The sequence below is a fragment of the Macrosteles quadrilineatus genome, unplaced genomic scaffold, assembly GCF_028750875.1.
Source record: "Macrosteles quadrilineatus isolate MER2022 unplaced genomic scaffold, UCM_ALF_1.0 Scaffold_6__1_contigs__length_79288215, whole genome shotgun sequence".
NCBI classification, from domain to species: Eukaryota; Metazoa; Arthropoda; class Insecta; order Hemiptera; family Cicadellidae; genus Macrosteles; species Macrosteles quadrilineatus.
Window position 1 is genome coordinate 11907948 of NW_026542599.1, and position 24694 is coordinate 11932641.

The window sequence follows — 24694 nt, forward strand, 5'->3', positions numbered from 1 at the left end:
ATTACAATGACCAAAGCCTATAATTAAGTATTAAGTACCATAATACAACTTACATTACAGCCCGGAGAAATAAACGGATAAAAGGATATTATTATTTTAGAATATTAAAGAGGGTTGACTTACAAGCACTATGTAGGCTAATAATAAAATACTCCCGATACAGCAAACCTGCATACTGGGCGAATTTCTAATCGTGTGATTGCATTAGGTTTAGCGATTCCTTAGATTTGCTGCTGTAGGGAAGGTAACAGGTGTGTATTTAGTAAAATTTTCATAGCTTAGGATGAAATAAGTAAGTTTTCCAAACTTGATCAAATCATGTTCTTAAAAAAGCAAACTACAACGGCTTACTTATTCTCCATAAGAATAACATGGGGATTTACATTTACAATTTTTTTTTATTTTCTCCGTAGCCAAATCGAAAAAAGACGCTTCATGTACTAAATTATTCTCTTTTCTAAGCTGTAACGATTGGAACGAAACTGAAAAATGTTACGTCTTGAGGGGTTAAAATGGGAAAACTCCAATTGTTACCCAATACAGTACCTCCGCCCATAAAACCTTGTCCTTAGTCCGATCTACTGGTTCGCGAACTCGTTCAAATAAACGTAATACAGTTTGAGTTTACGTTATCATTTGCGCGGAGTGTTTACATGTCTGAACTGGGATGTTTGTGGTGCGATTTTCTGATATTTCCCAGACACCGTTTACCCGGATGCTTCGGTACGCGATAAAGGGAGAGATATAGATGGGGGGAGAGGGGGGAGAGACGGGAGAGAGGCGTGCAGCGTAGCTACGTTGGCTACGTTATACGTTACAGGCCGACCGAACAGCAACTTTCACATTAGGCCACGGTATAATTACTGTTTTGAACAAGGTCACCGCTCGAGTTCACCAAACTGGTTTATAGGCGAATAATTACACCTTCGGTCTACCACGTTCGGGATATATGCGGCGTTCCTCGGCACGACAACCATGCGATACTACCGAGTAGTCGCGGTGAACTATCGACCGGTCGATATATGCGGCGTTGGCGTTCCTCGGCACGACAGCGATCATCAGCGATGAGATACTACCGAGTAGTCGCGGTGAACTATCGACCGGTCGATATATGCGGCTTTCCTCGGCACGACAGCGATGCGATGATACTACCGGGTACTCGTGGCTGAACTATCGACCGGTCGATATACGTGGCAATCGATGGGCATTCCTTGGCACGAAAGCGATCATCAGCGATGCGATACTACCGAGTAGGCGCGGTTGAACCATCGACCGGTTGATATATGTGGCGTTCCTCGGCACGACAGCGATGCGATACTATCGAGTAGTCGCGGTGAACTATCGACAGGTCAATTTATGCTTCGACAAAACATAGCGACACGATACGATTAAACATACTCCCTTAGATACAACCGAGTAGAGGCGGTGGAACCATCGACCGGTCGATATTTTATGTGGCGTTCCTAGGCACGACAGAGCGATGCGAAACTACCGAGAGTTTGCAATATAATTGTCTACCAGTCGGTTAACAACTTTCAAAGTATAAAATCTGTATGTTGTTCACAAGGGAAGCCTCTAAAGTGTGTAAAATGTAACGCCAGATTAGACCAATTACTTACGGCATGACCATTGACGTATTTCCTGATTTAGCTCCTACATTTATTAATTCAACGCCAGTTTCATTACATTTGCCATATTGAAGGCGTAGGAGGTCTGCTGCACAACAATTTGATTAGAGAAAAAATTGTACCTAACTAAAAATCTACTTGATGGCCATCAACTGAATGTAAATACCAAATACGGTGCGATTTAAAACCATCTACGAGTCTGAAGATAGTCAGAAAGTAACAACAGTGATACTACCTAAGCATAACACCATTAACACAAATGGCTGAGAATGAGAGGTGATATCAGTTTGAAGATACCCAAAAACTGAATCTTTACCGATTGCCGCGCCTCCGGTTGTTGTCCAAAATCTTAACGTTTCCGTCAACCGGTTAGTCGCATGAATGAAAGTATATTCTTATGTCATGTCATACTATCGAGTAAACATAGTTAACAGCAGCGATACTGCCTCACACCACCGAAAAAAACGTGGGTTCAATCGTAATAAAATCTGTCTAAAATCTCCATCAAAAGTTATTATGCCTCCGGTTTTTGTTATCCGATATACCGAATAATCAAAGTCGATACAACTTGGATTATTCCTGATTCGACGAATCGTAATAAAATCTGTCTGAAATCGAAATCTCCATCAAAAGTTATTATGCATCCGGTTTTTTTTTTATCCGATATACCGAATAATCAAAGTCGATACAACTTGGATTATTCCTGATTCGACGAATCGTAATAAAATCTGTCTGAAATCGAAATCTCCATCAAAAGTTATTATGCCTCCGGTTTTTTAAATCCTATATACCGAATAATCAAAGTCGATACAACTTGGATTATTCCTGATTCGACGAATCGTAATAAAATCTGTCTGAAATCGAAATCTCCATCAAAAGTTATTATGCCTCCGGTTTTTTAAATCCTATATACCGAATAATCAAAGTCGATACAACTTGGATTATTCCTGATTCGACGAATCGTAATAAAATCTGTCTGAAATCGAAATCTACATCAATAGATGTTGTGCCTCCGGTTTTTTAAATCCGATATACCGAATAATCAAAGTCGATACAACTTGGATTATTCCTGATTCGACGAATTGCTCGAACTCTAACATTCCTTCGCGGCGATCGCGCGCACAGACGGTTGTTAAAATGCCTACAGTTTTTTAGTTCGATGCTGCAATTTCTTTACCTGTGTGTACAAATCATGCTTGAACCAATAGAAAACAAAACACGACCTGTAAGTATTCGTAAGACTGTTTAGGATGATTTCAAGAAACTATTCGTTCTCTATAGTTCTCGTATTTGTTAATACGTTCTCTAGAGAACGTTGGTCTTTTTTGTGACTCTAATCGAAGCTTTACCGTGCGATTTTAAACATTCTGAGCATTACCGGTACCTATTATAAATATGTTTATATTTATTTTCCTCTTATTTCCGGCGCGGCGCAAATTTAAGTGCTGTTTCAATCGAAAAAACGCAAGACAGGTGTGTTATGTTGTCTTCTAATAGCATTTTGTATGTATTGTCTAAGTAATAAGGACGGGATTATACCAGATGTCCAAAAAGGTACATGATCGTCAAGTCAGTTGACCATAATTTTAAATTAAATACGAAAAACTACTTTGCCAAGTTATTTCTTTGATATCCCATTGTTCATCATGTAAAATCAATTACATGGTATGCTACTTTATTCCTTGGTAGTAGATTAATGTTTTTTGCTGACTTAACACTTGTCCGTATGGGCCTAATAGTTTTATATTATATGGTTGGTTACATTGTGCAACTTGCAATGATTATTTTTTACTTTTCTTTAATCGGTATTCTGTAAACATTACGAGTCAAAACACAAACCTTAGATCACTTAGCATCTTTACGTATCCCCCATTGCATTCTCACATCCGAAGTAAACTGGTCAATTGGTAAAGCGCGGGGCTCCGGTCCCAAGGTCCCGTGTTCAAATCCCACCAACCACCAACGACTTTTAGCTATATTCCAAACTAGAGGCCAACACCTATAGATGTAATAACAAAAACTAATACTTCACGTCTACCCCAAAACCCAAAATTCACGCCCGCCAACCCTTATACATCACACAATCTCGTCATCAAACTCCACGTCTCGTCTCGCAGGTAGCGAGATAACGGATGATAAGCGAAGGGCTGTGATGCGCGCTTTTTCCCCTGAATAACAATGTCGGTGACGAGATCCTAATCTGGTTAGAGCTGACAATCTTGACGCCTGTTGTCATTACTGTGGTGGTGTTTGGAGCCGCGTGTGTTTTGAATGCCGCAGCGCCAAGGGGGCGGGAGGGGGGAGGGGTGCAGCCCTAATATACATGACAAAAGACGTGTTTGTCAAAATCACAAGGTACATCTTGATGTGAAGCGCCCTTGTGTGTTATTGTGTACATTATGGATTTGATAACACAAGTAAAATGTACGTGTGCAATCAACATTATGTATTTTATATTGTTATAATTTTTGTCCACAGTTTTTTTGTAATTATGGTAGGCCTAGTTTACAAGATTTTTTGCAAGAAAACTGATTTTAACGTAACCTAGGCTTTGCTCTGATTAGTTGAGGGGTTATTGTGCTAGCCTTTTATTCAAAAGGTCGCCTGTTCGATCCTGAGAGGAGTGTGTAGCTTTTAAATTGTTTGAAACTGGACCCAGCTCTCTATATCATTAGGCTTTTATTTAATTAATATTCCTGGCTAATGAAACACAATTTTAGCATACACAACCTAATTTAAAATGTAAATTAAAAATTACATAAAACTGTACATTTGTAAAGTGTAGTTTTGTGTACATTAATTTTATTCTCATCTTGAGCGTTCTTGTTTCAAAAAAATAAATCAAAACACATTGTTTAAAAATGTAACTTTTTGTGAAAGGCTGATTTAATGTAACAAGTAAAATTCAAATTCCCCTGTCATTCTTATGCAGATAATTTAACTGCTGTAGCGTTGTAGTTTGTTTATTTAGGGAACCATTTTATTTTTAAATTTGGCTAATTTATTAATTTCATAGGTAGCTATTAAAATGTCATTATAGAAAAAAAACAGCAGCAAACCTAAGTACACAATAAAATTAATGTTATTTAAATAGAAAACAAAAATGACAATATTAAGGAAATATATATGTGGAAATCAAATCAGGAGAATAAAACTTTTGTTGTTTTTTTTTTACCTCGTTCAACATTGTCTTACATAAGTAAGAGAGTGAGTGTGATTACATTTTTTTACAAATGTGAAATTCTAGTCATATTATAACAAACAATGAATATCTAGTATTCAACATTTAAACTGCAAAGGATTTTCACAAGTGCACATCATAGTGTTAAGTGTCTCGAAATTCCAAGATTCACATTTAGTCTTAGAAAAAAAAAAAAAAAAAACATGTATTGAATGAAACATAATTTGTTTTCTGGTAATGACACAATATATTCAAAACTTCATGAACATTTCAGACAAACAAATCACAGCAAGAATGTCAAACATAACATCAGCTAAGTCCAAACTTATCTCATTACAATGTTCACGTAAGAACCAAGAAAAGTTTTACACAACTCAAAACTCAGGGAAGATGACAAGATAATGATAACTAGGTGCTGTCTCAGGTCTGCCAATATATAGCAGTTCTACAATATATAGCAGTTCTACAATATATATTTCAAGGTATAGATTAAAAATAAGAATCAATAAATTATATATTAGTACAATTTCATACAAAATTGTTAGTAATTTTAATTTTGTTATAGTCTCAGAAACAATTTTACTTTGTTTCATAAACTTTTTTGCAAAACGAATATTTATATTATTACGATACTAAAATTAAAACTTGAAAATCTACAAAAAATTTTCAAAACATAGGAACATGTTTCATACATATACATTTCAAAAAAACTTTTAATAAACATTCAATTTGCCAACCTAGAGGTGAAACGTACACAAACACTGCAGACTTGTTTGTCTTATTATTCTTCCTTGTAATAATTCTAACTGCGGAAAAACACTTATTTGTGCCAAAAGATGCAGGCTGGCGGTTTGCATGTGATGCGCTATGGGCCCGTAAGCAGTGGCGGCCCTAGAGATTGCGGGGCCCAAGGCGAAGTTCAATAGGGGGCCGCTCTTAATACCTGAAAAACAGCTGTGCGGGGCCCCTGACAAGCTTGGGGCCCAAGGAACTGCCTTGTTCACCTTTATATAGGGCCGCCTCTGCCCCCCGAGGTCCCCCTCTCTACCTACCTTAATTGTAGGGGGATTTTCTCTTTCGCCCCTAACAAACCTAAAACCACTTAATTTAAAGCAGTCCTGGAGAAACGCCTCATTTGTCTTAAAGACCTACCTAACGTTCTGAGAGGAGGTAACATAAAGCGGACTAACTGTTACTAACGGTACCACGATTGCAATAGTAGGTATGATGATGATTTGATCATAATTACTGTACACAGTACAATACCAAGTCCCGCATCACTCTGACCGTCTGAACCCCCTCCTTTTCAAAAATTTCCCATTTAGGTGATAAGCTATTGCCGTAGGTATCATGGTTAGATCTGGACCCAGAATCAATTTACTTTTTCGTTTTGATGTCCCCAGCAAAAATGTTATTAGTTCTAATTCATATATAGTCTATATCTTATATATTAATTACGTAAGCCGATTCTTTGCGTCAAAATTGTGGGCGACTGGGAAGTCGTAGAACGACGGGAGAGGGCTCAAATTAAAGGTCTACGACCCCGTTACGGCGGGAAAAATAATGGAATTTCCCCTTTTAACCGAAATTTAGATATAACGTTAAATTTTTTCCATAAGAATAGCATTGGAAGCCATACGCAGCTGATTTTTGTTTACTTTAGTATAGTTGATCACGCTATATTTCCAAGCCATAGTATTCAATACATGCAGTTGGTTTACTTTTTAGTCAGTACCCTAAAACCATAAAATATTACTCAATGTGGCTAATAAAACTTTTAATTTTGTATAGTACTTATTTACTTCCTTAAAGTTTCATCACGATCTGATGGTCGTTTTAACGCAAAAAAGAGCAAATATTGGATTTAATATAATATATAGATAACAACAACCAAAACAAACAGAGAGACTTTTTACACAAAGATATGTTTAGTGTACAAGAATGTCCATCTTGACAAATAAATAATTTGATTGTTAGTTTGTTTTAATATTACAATAAGTTGTTTTGCATTATTTGAGCTTTTTAGGGACTTATGTCCCTACATGCCACTAGTTTATTTTTAAGTCCGTTAGCACATTAACTCAAGTAAAAATCATTCGATTTCTATGAAATTTGGTATAAATATGTAAACCTGCGTTCATTCAAACGAGTTCATGAATCAGCAGGATTAAACTACTGGATCCGTGATTTTTGGGGTAGAAATTTTGTTTTCTCATTTTTTACCCTTAAAACAAACAAGTTCCCAATTTCTTACTGGATCATTATGTAGAGCTAAATTTTAAAATACTCATTTAGTATTTTGAAGTGTTTGTGTACGTCTAAAAAAACTTGCTGAGAACATAAAAATGAACTGTATCAACAATCTGACACATACTACACTCTGTCGGGTTGGCTATGATACCCAGCAGATTAGGAACCTTCTCGGAAATTAACTCACCCTCTGTCACAGTCCCACAGATCAGGAACTTTTTTTTATTTTAAGCTCAAATAAATTGTTCTTTATAAATTTGAGTTCTACATGAAATTCCAAAAATAATGAGCCAAAACACGATGTGGATACTTAATATCTATAATCTAATAGTAGTTCAATTACTCTGAATCGTCACCAGCTTTGTCCGACAGGTAATAAACTTTTTATCAACAGTCAGCCTGGCAAGCGGGTCGGAAGGGTGAGTTGAGTCCCGAGAAGGTTCCACTGGGAATCATAGCCAAACGGACGGACTAAAGCACATATTAGCTAGTCAACGACCCTTATCATAAGCAATGAACAGAAGTAACTATGATATTTGATGGGGAAACTCACAAAGTTGCAATAACTTTTAAACCATACTTTTTACAACATAGCGGTTGTATTCTTTTGTAAAAAAAATATTATAATCATTACCATTTTTAAAAACACATTTTTCTGTGGTTTCATGAGAAAATCACTATTTTAAAATCAAACTAAAAAAGGGAAAATAACCTAAAAAGACCACCCACTTACCAAATTTCATCAAAATTAGACCACAGGTGTAGTATGTAGCGAAGAGGTTTTTTTAAACAAGTAAAGATTATCAGAATCAGATTCATTTCAAACATTGTCTTACAAAAAAAAAACTGTATCAGAACCTTAGGCCTATCATTACTCTAAAGTGATAGGCCTAAACGTTTATTGTCCTTAAGCCTACAATTACAAAACAAATGCAAAAATGTTAAGCGTTTTTCAGCTTGATACTCACCCTATCGAGCCAGCTCGACGTTTCTGGATGACCTTGCTTGGGTCAGTGCCTGCAAACAAATCAATAGAATTGATACCTATATAAAAAAATCATAGGCCTAATTAACATGAAATGGTGGATAAAACACTTGAGGGATCACAAGGTCGGGACTTCTTAGTGCGACCAGACAATGGTCCCGTACTATATAAGCGACGACAAAAAAATGGGTTCACAAAACAGAGCGCAATGATGTATAAGCCGGGCTTAAGTTTGGTCGAGCGCAAATTGAAGCGGAGCCTAATGGCAGGGATTCGCAGGGAATTCCTACAACACACGACAGTGTTATCACCAAGAACCATACTCATTGAGTGTCAGTTCGCTTATGATCTTTCCCGCGGCAGTTCAAGTTGTTTGATGCATTTTTTTTACGTTTTAACAATTTTTACACATATTTTAATAAGGCGTTGTGGGTAATTAAATTTTTCAGAACTTAATGATGAACTGTATTAAAACCATATTAGTTTTTAAAATATTAAAAATGATGGAGCTAATGAGATAATCCCGGCATGATGTCACCTTAAACCTGCCTCATAGGTCTGAGGGTTTAAGTTGGAGACCAAACACCATTATTGTTCCTTTGGGCATGGACCATCTCATTTGAGCTTGGACTTGACTCCCAAGTTTAATGCTAGAAAGCCGTAACTATCTGTAATTGGACTCTTGAACCTAACTTTTAAAACCAGGTTTTATTCCTGCACTAACTTTGTGGAGTCTTTGGTCTGCGGCTTATAAAGTCTTGAGCTCGTGAACCCGATTTTTTAAGCTGCGGCGCAAATACCGGTTATTCCTAGATTCTGGACTCGGACTACAATAAATCCAAGCTTGTGAACCGCCTCTTAAACAAACTACATGACCCACAATTTCATGAATCAATTTAAAACAAATTATGCCAAAAAATGCTTCTCTTCTTAGTGTTTAAGTAGTGCTTAGCAGGGTTGGATAAATTTACTTGAACTACGGTACTCTTACTGTATTTCATTTTATAAAACTTGTTATTTTGTTTGTAAAACCGTTGCAGAAAAAAATCTAGCTATTTTGGTTTCACCAGGGAAAAAGCTGGTCTAATAGGAGCAAAGTGTGGTCCAAGATCAAGAATACGAGCAATTTCCGTATTTAGAATCCAAAGGCCCCAGCGGCTCTTACAAGAGGAGCTTCTCTATTAGGATTCTTTAGTAATTACGGCTTGGAGGTTTAGAAATACACAAGGTATTGCTGTAGCGAGGTGAACTCAATCCTTCTTTTCTACGATCCAATTGATGAATAGACCTAGGACACTAAATAATAAATCCTTTAAAAAAGGGATCTGCGGGCCAGACATTTTCATTTCGGATCTCGCAGTGAAATCGTGTATATATTCTGCGATCAGAGAGGAACCTTGAACGTCTCCTGGGTTTAAGGTGAAAATCTCTTGTGATCACAGAGACATCTCCTATGTTTCCGGCGGTAACGAAGAAATCGTAATACGCATTTGCAGGGACATCTTCCTCTTCTTCTCTCCGGCCCGGGTCATGACAAAATAGTGAATATCTTTACCGATTGCGAAGAATCATTTTTGTCTACTGCGACTGCAGGGAAATCATCAACGTCTTTTGTGGTCACAGAGAAATTGCGAAAATCTTTCGTGGTTGCTGAGACTTCATCTCCCGCGAATGCATTGAAGCTGTTATTTTTGATTGTGTAATATTCGCAGATGATTTTGGCAATCAAGAAGATAAAAGCTCAACAAACATTTCCATCCCATATAAGATTAATGTAATACATTTTTCAATATAAAAAAAGTTCCTTGAAGCCCAAGTGAGGCTCCCGCCCAGGTCAAGGCCCTTGGCAACCACCAACATGTCCACGAAATAGGGAAATATGGCCGTCAGGAATGTAAGCCTACAATAATAACTTTTAGTTTTTTTAGATGTTTTAAATAGATAATAAATTACAATATTTTTGGCGCTGTCCGTCAAATTTAATAGAGTGACCTTTATGACTCAAGCTATGCACAGCCACTTAAATTAAAAATATAAGTAAGCTACTTAACTAAGTAAGTGGTAACTTTGGAAGCAAAGACTGCCCCTTTGAACTAACAGACAGGCCCGTAGTTTACATGTGATATGCCATAGGCCCCCGAGAGATAATTGTGCCCCTCTCCACCTATCTTGTGAGAGAAATTTTCTCATCCTTGCGATCCTAATAAACCTAACCTTATTGTGTTCTTAACCCGGGCCCATTTTTTAAAGCGGCCCTGCTGGCAGACACTGGTTAATGTTTGGATGCTTAGCGGCAAAAATGTTTGAGGCAAGCTTCAATTATTCTACTAAAATTCTTCAAATTATTCTTCAAGGTTTCTACCAAAAAGAATTTCAGAAAAACATTTCTAGATATCAACCAGCACCTTTTGCCAGTAAGTAATTTGAACAGAGCTTAACGGTAACATGAATTTTCAGTTAGCAATCGTAATAGTCAACTGCACATCCACCTATCTAGATAGATTGGTTGCTTCAGTGTACAGAACAATGACATATTAGGCCGGCCGCACACTAATCAGACAAATCGGAGGAGACAAAACGGTCGGAAGCGCCATGTAGTTAAATGAAAGCATCACACGCTGATGAGACAGAGGCTTCAGGCGTGTTGTATTGTCTAGGAAGAAGTCTATGGGTGCTTTTGTAATCGCCTCCAATTTTTTTGTCTGAAGCAAAAACGCGGTCAGACAAACAGTTATGCGCATGCGCGGAGGGTGGATACATTAGCTTACACGTACAGGCACTCACACAGATGCATAGGACTTGCCCTATTAGATCCTCGTGGAGTAACAATGACGTCTGAAGACAATAGTTCTGGAGTGGGTATTATTGACGTCGATATTACCCTCGACGTTGATAAATTTAGCAGGTTATCAAACGTACTGGTATCAATTTTCATTCTACAATCTATAAGTAAAGAGGATGTTTGTATATATATATATATATATTTGGCAGTGATAAACTCAGACACCGCTGAACCGATTGCCACGAAACTTGGTACATACGTGTAGAATTTCATGGAATAGGTTTATACTACACCATCAATTTCGTGATCCGTCCAATCGGCTCCGCCCCAGTGGCTCTGGAGTTTCCCATGTTAACCTTATGAGAAATGGAACTAATGAATCTTAACAGCTGTTTCAATTAAACAAGTTGGTTCTGTTCTATGATGTTCAATAGCATTAAAGTTACAAGGATTACCAACAGGGTGCAGCGCTATTATTTCTTTTACATTTATGACAACAGCTAATTTGCAACCAAAAGGTGAGTGAGCATAGCGAACGAACTTCAACCTGGAGGCGAGTTAGCGTAGTGAACGAGCTAACCTGAAGGCAAGTGAGCATAGCGTACGAGCTAACCTGAAGGCAAGTGAGCGCAGCGAACGAGCTCCAACCTAAAGGTGAGTGAGCTTAGCGAACGAGCTCCAACCTAAAGGTGAGTGAGCGTAGCGAATGTGAAGGGCCTCACGTCCTTCAACCAGGACGTGATTGAGCCATGCGAACAAGATCATCTTGAAAATTAAGAAGTTAAACGGGGCAAAGCCCGCGGGTTACAGCTAGTAATTATAAAATTTGGCAGCATCTGCTCGTAACTCCGCAATGAACCCCCAAATGTTCCGTTTTTTTATTAATGGGATGGACTCAATGCTTCCTTGCTTTGTTTAAATCTGCAAGTTGTATAAAGTTCCACAACATAATTGCTACGTCCACTTCCTCACCTACGGGTGACTGAATTAGTATTCCTCCAGTTTTTGTCTTTTGTCTGAGACCAACGCACACCAATGCAACATTTTTGTGTTGCGAAAAAACGTTTTCTCTGACCAGTGTGTGGCAGGCCTTACGATTATATGGAACCAGTCAAACAACATAACACCAATATGTTCAAAATAATTCAACACCTGGCTCAGTCTTGTTTAGGCACTAATTGAATTGCAGTTTCTTGTATTAGGCTACTGTAACTATGAACATTTGAGAGTTAAACAGTAGATTATTCTTTAAGCAAAGCATGCAAGGTTTATTTTCTTCTAGCCTATAAAAAGTGGTCTGAAATGGTCTTTTAAATCTAGCGTAAATGAGCAATTGTCCTGGATAGACTTCTAAAAAAAAAAAAAAATGGGCCTTCATCAATTTAAGACGGGCTATTTCTCCAGACCTTAAGACCATAGGCATTTTGAAAGATACTTACTGTAAGCAGACAGCTCAAGCAAGTATAAATTGTCCCAGACTGAAGCCAGGTGTGGTGGTGGGAGAGGGGCTTTGGCCCCAGAACGAGACAGTTCAAGCAATGTTAAACTATGAGGTAGGGCTCAAGGAGAAGATTATGATTTAAATTTTCTCAACGTCCATAAACGTGAGACTTGCCTTATACAACTGTTTAGCTTCACTTAAGATGGTAGGCCTACTGAACTCAACTAATCGTGCAGAGATAACAGACTTGTTTAAAATATATTGTATAAAAAGTTATTGAGTCTAATGACAATTGTAGGGTGTAGCCTACAATCAAAATCGATCGCCTACTATCTTTTATATGTGAGTCAACAGTAAGCCTAAGTGAAAATATATATTTCAAGTGTTATTAGAAGTATTTTTATTTACTTCCTACAAATTTAATAACACACATGCTGATCAAGAAGTGAAATTTTAATCAAAATCGTTGGGACCTTTCGTGTCAATTTTCCGTACCTATATTTACTTATCGTACACGGTACAGAGGCTTCCTCCACCAAGAGCGTTCCAATACATGATGGCAAGGGGGGCAGGGTTGGACTTTGCCCTAAACACCAGCAACGTGTTAACTTAGACACCACTTAAGTTTATGCTACCATTGAATGTTTCATAACTTAGCTGTAAGTTATTATATTGATCTAAGTAATCATAAGATCAGTTAAGTTAACTTAGGCCTACCAAGCAATTGGACCAGATATAAGTTAGAAAGTTAGATTTATAGATTAATAAAAATTGACGCCTACAGCCTAACTTAACGTAACGTAACGTAGGCTAGCAAGTTTTAAATTCTTTGTACAGGTCTTAATTTAACACGTTCGCTGCGGGTTACCGCCCGGGCGGTAGCTCCGCGCTCCGCCACGCTGCGGCGCGCCGCCCGGGCGGTACTTATTCCGTTTGAGTGCAGCCGCACTCCGGTGTAGGTCGGAGTATTTTTGTCCGTGCTTCGTGTATGACAGTGGCAGTTTTGTGGTGCAATTCATTTGTAATTATCGTTACTCGTTCCGAAACTATACCTGGTGGATTTTGACTCACTCGTTACGTTTGTTAACTGTAATTTTGTGCTATATTAATTTTGTTTTATTGTAAAATAATGGCATCTACTGTGGGTGTTTAGCAAACTACGTCGACTCTTGTCATGAAACAGGACATCACCACACGTTATTTGATATTCGTCATACCAAAATATGAAAGCCAATAGCCCGGCAATCGGGTTTGTTCGAAGCTGCGGGCTGCGCCGCACTGGGGCTACGCCTGCCACTTGATGGGCAGCAGCGAACGTGTTAAAGCCACACTAACTTGGCCTAATTAACAAAAGGCTTAATCTAGAAATACCGTCAAGCATGAACCTTATTACTTCAGTTCAATGTAGCCAGGGGCGGACTGGGTACTCTATTAGGGCGTAAACCTTGACCAGCCCGAAGGCGCCAACCGGGGGGTCTGGGGGGTATGGAATACCCCCCTGTGAAGAGGGGGGTCCGGGAAATAGCCCTCCCCCGGAAAATAGTTTAAAAATTATACCTGTAAACTCGCATTTTTAGGCAATCTAGAGGCATTAACAGTGGAAAATCAGAAATCTGATAACTGACACTATTGGTCAATGTTTAGTTTACAAAATTTAGACTATTTACCCACACGACTTGGTGCTATTCTGACAGTAAATATCCTAACAAAAATTAAAATACAAATGATTTTCTTAGGTTCTTTCGTATTATATTTGTGTATTTTCTTTATTTTCCCTTGCATGACTTGGCTGCATGCATACAATATAAATCATTTGCTTCCTGTTTACAACCTGAACTTGCAACTGTTGTATTTTTTGGCACTGTAAATAACAGAAGTTATATATTTTAGATTTCTATGAAATTATTTTAACACAAACAATATGCTTTCACTGTGAACAAAACCAATTTATTGACTTAATCTTTTTTAGCATTACATTAAGTCAAAACTGTAACCCTAAAGTAGGCCTACCTAACCTATTTCTACAAACGAAATAGCCTAGAGAGAACTACGAAGGTATTTTGAGCTGGCTATCTGTAAGTAAAATAGGAAAGTTGACCAAATTAGTGCCATATTGAAATAATTAATTAATAGGCGGTAGCCACATACGGTATTAAAATAATGTTTACTGTTTAACCTTTACTGTGTAATGGTTAAGTTAACACATACACTGTCGGGTCATTCCACATCAATTCAACCAACGAAAAATGATTATCTCACCCACCATCTCAGAATTTGATGAAACTTGGCTTGTTTGTTCTAACCATAAAGATAAGTCACCATACCAAATTTTAACTTAATATCTCTTACCGTTTTTTTTTTTATAGCCCTTTAAAGTTTTTTATTTCCGCTAGTGCTAACCATCCGATGTCGCGGAATAAAACTCGCTTACTTTTAGAAAATAATTTATAACTTTTATGTTTACTGAACAATCTTCATGAAAATTCATGTACTTATTCTTTAAGACATGAGGATTCCAGAAAAAAATACTAATACCTCTTAGTTTAATGTAATAAGGCTGAAAAAAATTTCTAGTTTGTACCTATGAATTTTTAAAACGCGGAGACATAGTTTAGCGTAAAATGGATTATCTAGGAAAGGGTATGAGATAAACACAAAAACCTTTTTTTACTAATAATCCTTATTAAATTAGCTATCAGATGCTGCAAAAAAATTCATGGGGTTTTAATACCTTCATTGTTTTTTATTAAGTTAAATATCAAATTATTAATTTTTTTTTTCGTTTCATTTACAGAACTATTTAAGAATTTTAAGGAATTAAAACTTGCCCTATACACTATTACAAAATGTTTCTAATTTACTAAATTAATTTAGTCATATTTCAACCTCTTAACTGTTTCAAAAACTTCATTTTATATTGAAATAAAAATAAAATAATATATAAAATAATGTTTAGTAATTTAAAATATATGAACTATAAGATAATGCCTTTGAGCTGTCTAAGCAAGTAACAACAGGCTTTCCTAGTCAGCACACTTTGGAGCCTGAGCTTCCTGAGCAAGTGGCAACAGGTTTTTTTCAAGTCTTTAACATGCAATTCTATTGTTGTACTGTTATTGGCAGGACTTTGCTCAGTCAGTATCTGGTGCTCCTTGATGCAACATAAAACATTGTAGTGCAAGTGTTTAGTGCAGTATTGTGCAAGATAATTTATATAGTGTGGTTTATCTTACAATATTATTTTAATATAAGTTATGTATGAAACTAGTGTTTGTTTTTGTATTTTTAAAAGAAAATTTATATTATACTAAGATATAAAATGGAAGTTAAATGCAGTATAGGGGATTTAACATTAACTGAATGCCACAAAACAAGTTTCATAAAAAATAAAGGTACCCAAAATGTCAATAACTTATCTGAAGAAGAAATAAATCTAATAAAGCTAAGAACTGGGAAAGAGGATGATGGTGGTACTATTTGTTTTCACCATAAATATTATTTTTTGAATAAATTTGAATTTTTACAAAAGAAATGCTGCGATCCATACAAGAAACATAAGAAACCCATAACAAAAACACTGAGAGTAGTTACTGTACTGTGGCATAATGGTGCCACATTTTGGTGACCTGGTCATGTGAATTAAATTCCAGACCAAATCGTTCTTGTTGGAAACGTTAACTGAACACATTTATTGATGCAGAGGAGACAATTTACCGCAAATCACAGGCCCTAATAGCCAGCTTTGATGATTGTTTCATTAATTAATGCATTTATATCACAGAAATATGTACATTGTTCAACTTATGAAATAATTACTGTATGAGTTGACTGGACACAACGTGAACTAATATTTTATTTAATGATGAATTACTAATAATGGAAAGAATGTTATAGTGAATTGATACCATGATCTGAAATTACATATTATCAATAATTAGTGCTACCACACAATACCTTAAGGGGGGGTCCCCCCATTTCCCAAGAACTTAGCCTTCCATGGTGTTTGCAGTCAGGAGCACGACACACGACAGACGGTTTTCACTCGTCTTACCCGCTTGCCTCCTTGCGCATGCGCGAGCAGCGGTAGGGGTTGAGATTGGCGGGACATTCAAACAGTGTTGTGGAGATTGACTCCACAGTACAGCAAAGCAAAGTATTAATTTTAAAGGGGTTCAAAATAAAACCAGGAGAAAAACTATGTGCCTCTTGTCAAAAAACATTGTTTAAAGCTCAAAACACAACAGATGAATGTACTGATAGTGATGGTGAACAGTGTGAAGATTGTGATGTGCATTACCCTGATTTACAAAAAGAAGAGGTAATTTCTTCTTTAAATACATCATTAACAGAAGTAGGTTGCTCACCCTTGAAACTTCATGCTCTAAATGAACACAGTAAGCCAAAATATGCCAAAGAAAAAATTGAAAAATTACAGGAAAGCGTGAAAAGAAAAATTGAGTTGGTTCTTGACGTTGAAGTACCTGAAGATAAAAGAACTTTGGAAAAGACTGTTGAAGAAAAGGCTGCAGATATGGACAAGTTAATCAATGACATAAAGGATGATCTACATTTGACACAGAAGAAGAAAACACAGATTCAGCTACTCACTATACCAGCTTCATTAAATTGGTCAAGGCAACGAATAAAAGACACTTTTCAGGTTTCAGACTATTCTGTGAGACAAGCACAGAAACTGTTTAGAGAAAAAGGCTTGTTAGCAGAACCAGACTCAAAAAGAGGAAAACATCTTAAACCTGAAGTAGTTGAGTTGGTAAAACAATATTACCAAAGTGACGAACAGTCTAGGGTTTTACCTGGAATGAAAGATGTCGTGAGCATAGGAAAAAAACAATATGAAAGAAAGAGGTTAGTTTTAGGGAATCTACATGAAATTTACTCAAATTTTAAAAAAGATCATCCAGAAATTAAAGTGGGTTTTTCTAAGTTCTGTTCACTCCGCCCAAAATGGTGTATCTTGGCTGGTGCCAGCGGCACCCACTCAGTATGTGTATGTACTATACACCAGAATGTGATCTTAATGATCCATGCTGCACACTTCGATGAAAGCTACAAAGATCTAACAAAAATGTTGGTGTGTGAAAACCCAAGTCGTGAGTGTATGTTACGACACTGTAACCTTTGCCCTCCTAAAGAAAATCTAACAAGCTTTTTGCTAACAAAATTTGAAGATTATGATGAAGACGACAACATTGAATTTAATCAGTGGATATCAACTGACAGAACCCAAATGATAACTCAAACAGCAAAAGTTGAAGACTTCATTGAAGATCTATCATCAAAATTGGAGAAACTTATTCCCCACTCCTTCATTGCAAAGTCACAATCAAAATATTTTAAAACCCTAAAAGAATCCTCTGATGCAAACGATGCTGTAGTTTCAATGGACTTCAGTGAAAATTACTCTTTCACAATACAGGATGAAGCCCAGGGATACCACTGGACATCCGACTCGTGTAGGCCTACTATACATCCTATCATAATTAATCTAACTAGTGCAACAGGTGAAAGGTTAGTCTTATCTCTCTGTATAATATCTGATGATATGAAGCATGAAGTTTCTATGGTGTACAAAATCCAAGAAATTGTGACAGAATTCATCAAAGAAAAGTATTCACATGTAACTGAAATCCATTATTTCAGTGACGGATGTGCCGGCCAATATAAGAATAAGTTCAATTTTTTTAACCTGTGCCTCCATGAAAAAGATTTTAATATAAAGGCACAATGGTCATTTTTTGCTACAAGTCACGGCAAAACCGAATGTGATGGAATTGGAGGCACAGTAAAAAGATTAGCCAGAAAGGAAAGTTTACAGAGGCCTCTCGGAGATCAGATTCTGACTCCTTCACATTTGTTTGATTTTTGTAAATCAAAAATTACCAAAGTTAATTTTTTTTATTTCCAAAGATGATATGTGTAACGTTCGTTCTTTCTTGGAAAAACGCTTTGAAGACGTGCAAACAGTCCCAGGAACACGAAGTTTCCACAACTTCAAGCCACTAGACAGTTCAGGGAACTTGGAAACAAGGAGGATTTCTAGTGATGAGAAACCTACTCTCTTGTTTAACTTAAACAGTAAATCAACACCGATTGTGGCAGAAGAACATTTAAGCCCATCAAGCTACGTGGCTTGTATATATGACGATCGATGGTACTTCGGAGTGATAACTGAAGTTAATATAGAAGAATGTGATGTGACAGTACAGTTTATGCATCCTGCAGGGCCATTCCCATCATTTCAATGGCCTAAGCGCGAGGACATTTGCCCTGTACCAGTTCCGCATGTACTGGCAATTGTTGATCCACCAGACACTGCTACAGGAAGAACATACAAATTTCCAGAAAAGTGTATGAGATCAATTGAAGAGAAATTTTCAAAACTCCATTAACTTAAATTATTTGTACATATCTACTGAATGTAATTAAGATTCTAATAAATGAAATATTCATGTAAGTACAAGACATTATTGTTCCTAATTTTAATTATTATGGTGTTAAGTTAGTATAAAATATAAGTTCTTGAGACAGTTATGGGTTAAAATATCATGATTTTAATTTAGTACTAATTAATCATTATCAAGTTCTTTATAACAGTGATTAAGTCTAGGTCATTTTAATTCCTTGAAATCCTTATAGTTCTGTAAAATAAAACGGAAAAAAAATTAATAATTTGATATTTAACTTAATAAAAAACAATGAAGGTATTAAAACCCCATGAATTTTTTTGCAGCATCTGATAGCTAATTTAATAAGGATTATTAGTAAAAAAAAGGTTTTTGTGTTTATCTCATACCCTTTCCTAGATAATCCATTTTACGCTAAACTATGTCTCCGCGTTTTAAAAATTCATAGGTACAAACTAGAATTTTTTTTCAGCCTTATTACATTAAACTAAGAGGTATTAGTATTTTTTTCTGGAATCCTCATGTCTTAAAGAATAAGTACATGAATTTTCATGAAGATTGTTCAGTAAACATAAAAGTTATAAATTATTTTCTAAAAGTAAGCGAGTTTTATTCTGCGACATCGGATGGTTAGCACTAGCGGAAATGAAAAACTTTGAAGGGCTATAAAAAAAAAACGGTAAGAGGTATTGAGTTAAAATTTGGTATGGTGACTTATCTTTATGGTTAGAACAAACAAGCCAAGTTTCATCAAATTCTGAGATGGTGGGTGAGATGGCCTGGTTGAACTGATATGGAATTCTAATTTAAATTTTGTAAAAGTAGTGATTCTACAATACTGCTTTCGTTCATGTTTCCTGTGTAGGTAAATAATATAAAAATAAATTGAAGCTTTCAACACAGAGACACAAATCAGACACTCACTAAAGAGAGACACATTTTAATTGGCAGCTCACACTCTTTATTTATTTATTACATGCACGGCAAACGCCATTTTACAAGAGAGTTGAGTTGACATTGATAAAAATTAAATGTGACTTGAACTGAAATAGTTATAGTGTGAGCAATAATTAAATATTATAACAAATATGAATAATATTAAATTATCTTCACTAGTTGTTTACCACAGACGACATCGTGACACCGACCGATGTCGGATGCAGTCGCAGTGCAGTTTTTTTCGCGTTCGGCGTAAAATGACGCGGGAAGAGGACAGCTGTTTTTAAGTACCTCAGACCACAGAGTTAAAGTGCCTTCAACTCGGAGTAGGCCTACACGTACGAGAGAGAAGAGCTGCTTTGCTCTCGCTTGTCGACAGTGTCTATTCAGGTCTCACACCCGACTTCATGTTTTGCTATTCACTGCTGAAACTTTTACTCTAAGTTTTTCCTCTTGATTTCTAAAAACACATCTCCCCTCATTTTTTAAAAATTTTTATGAATTTTTCCTTTAACGAGGGCGCAAATATTGGAATGTTGAGAAGGCGTATCACGGCGGGCCAGTCCGCCCCTGAATGTAGCCTATTGAAAGTGGGTTAATGTGGTTTAGAACCAAATAGGCTAGACAAACTCTGTAGCAAACCTATTGAATGACAAAGAACACAAACTTAGCCTACTTCTTGGTCTAGTGGTAATGCATACAATAATGTAATATAGACTATATTTAGCCTTAATTAGTATGAAATGTTCACCAGGTTTTCTTGTATTAGACTTATGCATAAATGCATTGTTACATGAGAGCTTTCTAATGTTTGTGTTGACAGAAGTTATTGAGGTATTTTATGAGCCTTTTGAACTTAGGCCGAACTTGTAACGGATCCCATTGGATCATTGAAACATGATATAGAAATTGAGAGAGGTTTAGTCGCCTATAATTTAATAATCGTTTAGTCTGCTTATAGATATTCACTAAATGTCAAACATTAACTTTACTGTAGTTCAATGGAGAAATGAATGTTTCTAGCGTACACGAAGTACCTATTGAATTTACTTACCAGGAACAGAATGGGTTAATGCTGACATGAGTAAATAAATTCATTCGTTAGTTCAATCACTATCAGCACACTAGAATTCATTACAATTACACAAATAACACTAAAACATAATTTAAAATTAACATTATAAAAACTTCAATCACTAAAAAGAATGGCAACCATTTTTCAATCCTGTTTATGATCCGATCAAAACGTCCCCAAATCACTACTTTCACGCCCTCTATTGACATATCAACCAAACACCGCCTCCATTTTATTACCTCTAGCGCATTCTCTTATTTCTTACGATAACTAATTTGAAAATCATATGATAAACGTAAAGGAAAAGACCGAACCGACAGACTTTTTTGTGGAGAGTTGTAATCAGCTGACAGCTGATGTTGTAGACGCCAAATCAAACGACCAAACCAAAATTGTATTGTTTGTTGTTCTAACCTAACCTCTCTCACATTACACGTGTAACCTAATTGTGAATAGGCCTACATAATAATTTTGTGTTTTCAAAAAAGCCTTATTCCTTATGTATGGTTCTGCATTCAAATAATGGCTAGTTTACCGGAGTTAATATTACAGAAAGTGAATGAACTTGGAAGTGTTGATACATTAGCTTTAAGTAGTATTTTAAATGAAGATCATCAGAAGATTGTTGGTGCAGTAAAAAGTATTCAAAGCCTTGGGGATGTGATCATCGCTGAACCCAGTTCCACCAAATTATGGGAATTGACTGATGAAGGTAAGGAAATCAGTGTTAATGGAAGCTATGAAGCTCTTATTTTCAATGCTGTACCAGAAGATGGCATTCAGCAAGCGGAATTGATGGCAAAAGTTCCTAATGCAAAGGTAGGATTTGGTAAAGCAATGACAAAGGGTTGGATTGTATTTGATAAGAGTAGTGGTAAAGTAACAAGGAAGATCCAGAATATAACTGATGAAACCAAAGACCATTTAAACATTATTTTGAATAAAGATCATGTTGAAATACCTGATAATGTAAAACTAGATTATAAGAAACGTAAGCTGCTACAAGAAGTTACAATTAAAAGTTTTAACTTAAAAAAAGGAAGCCAGTTCAGCCTAACACTATCAAAACCGGAGACAGATTTGACACCCGAAATGATCGCTACAGGTGCTTGGAAAACTAAAACCTTCAAACCATACAACTTCAATGCTCTGGGAATTCCCCCAAGCTGTGGATACTTACATCCTTTGTTAAAAGTTAGGACAGAGTTCCGTCAGATCTTCTTTGAAATGGGATTCACCGAAATGCCTACAAACAATTTTGTAGAAAGTTCTTTCTGGAATTTTGATGCCCTCTTCCAACCTCAGCAGCATCCCGCCCGAGATGCTCACGATACTTTTTTTCTTCTGGATCCCAAAAAATCTGAGAAATTCCCTCAGGATTATCTAGAACGAGTAAAATCTGTACACAGTAAAGGAGGTTATGGTTCTCAAGGATATAGATATGAATGGAGCATAGAAGAAGCACAGAAGAACCTCTTACGCACTCATACGACTGCTGTCAGTGCCCGCATGCTGTATAAACTTGCTCAGGAAGAAAGTTTCAAACCTGTGAAATACTTCAGCATTGATCGGGTTTTCAGAAACGAGACACTAGATGCAACACATCTCGCAGAATTCCATCAGGTTGAAGGTCTTGTTGCGGACTATAATTTAACGTTGGGGGATCTGATTGGCATTCTATATGAATTCTTCAAGAAACTTGGGATCACTAAGCTCAACTTCAAACCCGCTTACAACCCCTACACTGAGCCAAGTATGGAAATTTTCTGTTATCATGAAGGACTTAAAAAGTGGATTGAAGTCGGAAACTCTGGAATGTTCAGGCCCGAAATGTTGTTACCCATGGGACTTCCCGAGAAAGTGAATGTGATTGCTTGGGGTCTTTCACTTGAACGACCTACCATGATTAAATATGGTTATAATAATATACGAGACTTGGTTGGACCAAAAGTTGATCTGCAAATGGTACAAGAAAATGGAATCTGTCGATTAGATAAGTAAAGTTCGGTTGAAGGTAGCTTACTATGTTCTGTCATAATTTTTCATAGCCTTAAGCCCAAAAGGCAAACAACAACAAGGTTGTTTCAAAGGCAAACAACTTTTGTTACTTTTTCGTTAAAATGTCACTGAGAAATTATTGATTAAATTTATTAGTATTTTTTGGTTTGTTAAGCTAAAACGTAGGGTCAGGTCAAAAGTATAATGAGACTAAACTAAAAGTATTGCATCCAGTTACCTACCGTTACGTCAAAAAAGGACGGTACAAGAATTATTTTTTCAGTAGGCCTGTAAAACTGAGGTACAGGTGGATTGGCCTCTCTTAAAAATTTTTGTTTCTCACCAATAATGTTGATTTCACAGTAGAAAGATCTTAACTGCACCACCTCTCTTATCCAAAACTTCTTCAAAATTATTTTTAACATGACAGCATTAACTTAGTATAGTTCGGCCGCTTAGAAAGCGACCTGCACACTAATGCTAAACCAATGCTAGAGGAGGTCGCTTTCTAAGCGGCCTAACTATAGAAACTAAGTTCAAAATAATTTATTTAAGGTGTAAAACCAAATTTTTTTTTATTGTTTTCAGTACTTTTTGTTTTATAGTCCATTTTGAAAAATAAAACTCTTGAGCTACGGTATCACAGACACTAGGCCTATTTTAACATCCCAATTTAACTTAAGTAGGCAGAGTATAGAAAAGATATTTTTATGAAACTTTGTGAAATCAAACTTAATAGGCTTAGTTTAAACTATTTTTTTAAGAATCCGAAATAAAAACAGCGGGATTGTAAAACACTGTTTAATGCTGTTGGGATTTTTTTTATGCTACTTTTCAGTTCAAGTTTTATTGATCTTTTATTTTTTATTTACTTTTAAGTCTTGAGCGCTCACAGTTTTAAAATTTTTTGCTTGTTCCTGTTATTTCACAAGTAGTCTAATTTATCTTGCATGGTATACAAAAAGTGATTTTGTTTATTGGTAAGTTATACAGTTTGTAATTTTCTTTCACCTTAGACATTTTATGTATGGTAAGATGTGCAACATTATATCTGTGCTATATTGAAAGTCTGTCTATAGAATAGGTAACTTTACTTTATTTTCCATTTATAATCCAAAGTCGTAATTAAAATCCAATATATTGGTTGCACTTGAGCTATTCAATTGACAAACTTTATTTTGATTCACTTTACAATGCTTGCACACCAAAATATTTTAAGTCGAGTTAGGTATTTACTTTTAAAAATTGGAATTATTAGGTTCTAGGTGTATTAATTGTAAAATTAAATAGCATCCTTAACATTCTCAGGGTTAAAATGTATAATTTAGGTATGAAACTAAAACTATTTCCTTTTGTTGCACATTTACATTTATTAAAACTTCTGGCTTTATAAGTTTAGATGTTTTGATATATTAAAAATAAATTAAATTACATAAAAATATGTAGCCTACCGTACCCGTGTTCTAAAATAAAGATTGAGGCATGGTCATGTAATATTTATGTTTTAAAATAACTTATCATTATTGTAGCATTGTAAATACCACTTGTAAGATTGTAAATTTCATGATTTTATGCTTTGAGATTAGTTCTCGAATTAAATTAATTTCCTCCCGAGAAAGTTGTATTTTTCGACCTGATTCCCAACAATCTTTAGGTAGATGAGTGTGTTGTTCCTTGTTTAAGGTTTTTTTTAATTTGAGTAATTTTGAAATTATTATAAACATATAGGATAATTAGTTAGTAAACTGTTTCACTGTTACATGTACTCTATTATTATAACAAGAGAGTAATTAACAAGGCTTAATTTACCCTATGATAAGCAAGAAATATTTAGTCAACATTTCTTAAGTCAAACTTAGGATTTTTTGAGAGGATAGCAGGCTTACCTGAATGGGAAAGAGTCCAAACTGGCACAGGAAACACAAAACAAAACTTTACACTATATACACAAAACATTAGAATATTTCACTGTCACTGACAGCATTTTCAA

At 36.0% G+C, this 24694-nt stretch overlaps 2 protein-coding genes across 4 annotated transcripts in view; one reads left to right on the forward strand and one right to left on the reverse strand.

The window, feature by feature from the left end:
• LOC128997671 (aryl hydrocarbon receptor nuclear translocator homolog) overlaps nucleotides 1-20873 on the reverse strand; it is a 129072-nt gene extending 108199 nt beyond the window's left edge. For all 3 annotated transcript variants that reach the window (XM_054423316.1, XM_054423317.1, XM_054423315.1), the window contains exons 1-2: nucleotides 20686-20873; nucleotides 8028-8076 (exon numbers count right to left, since the gene is read on the reverse strand). In XM_054423316.1, coding sequence (XP_054279291.1) covers nucleotides 8028-8076; nucleotides 20686-20713 — 77 coding nt within the window. In that variant the 5' untranslated portion in view covers nucleotides 20714-20873. The remainder of the gene's footprint in view (nucleotides 1-8027; nucleotides 8077-20685) is intronic.
• A 248-nt stretch (nucleotides 20874-21121) lies between these two features.
• On the forward strand, nucleotides 21122-24311 carry LOC128997091 (phenylalanine--tRNA ligase alpha subunit). The gene has a single exon (XM_054422669.1). It carries the CDS (start codon nucleotides 21229-21231, stop codon nucleotides 22705-22707), a length of 1479 nt encoding a protein of 492 aa, XP_054278644.1. The 5' UTR covers nucleotides 21122-21228; the 3' UTR covers nucleotides 22708-24311.
• Nucleotides 24312-24694: the final 383 nt, after the last annotated feature.

What these genes read in the sequence shown, in the direction of transcription:
- LOC128997091 (XM_054422669.1), top strand. Translation starts at nt 21,229, where the DNA reads ATGGCTAGTTTACCGGAGTTAATATTACAGAAAGTGAATGAACTTGGA.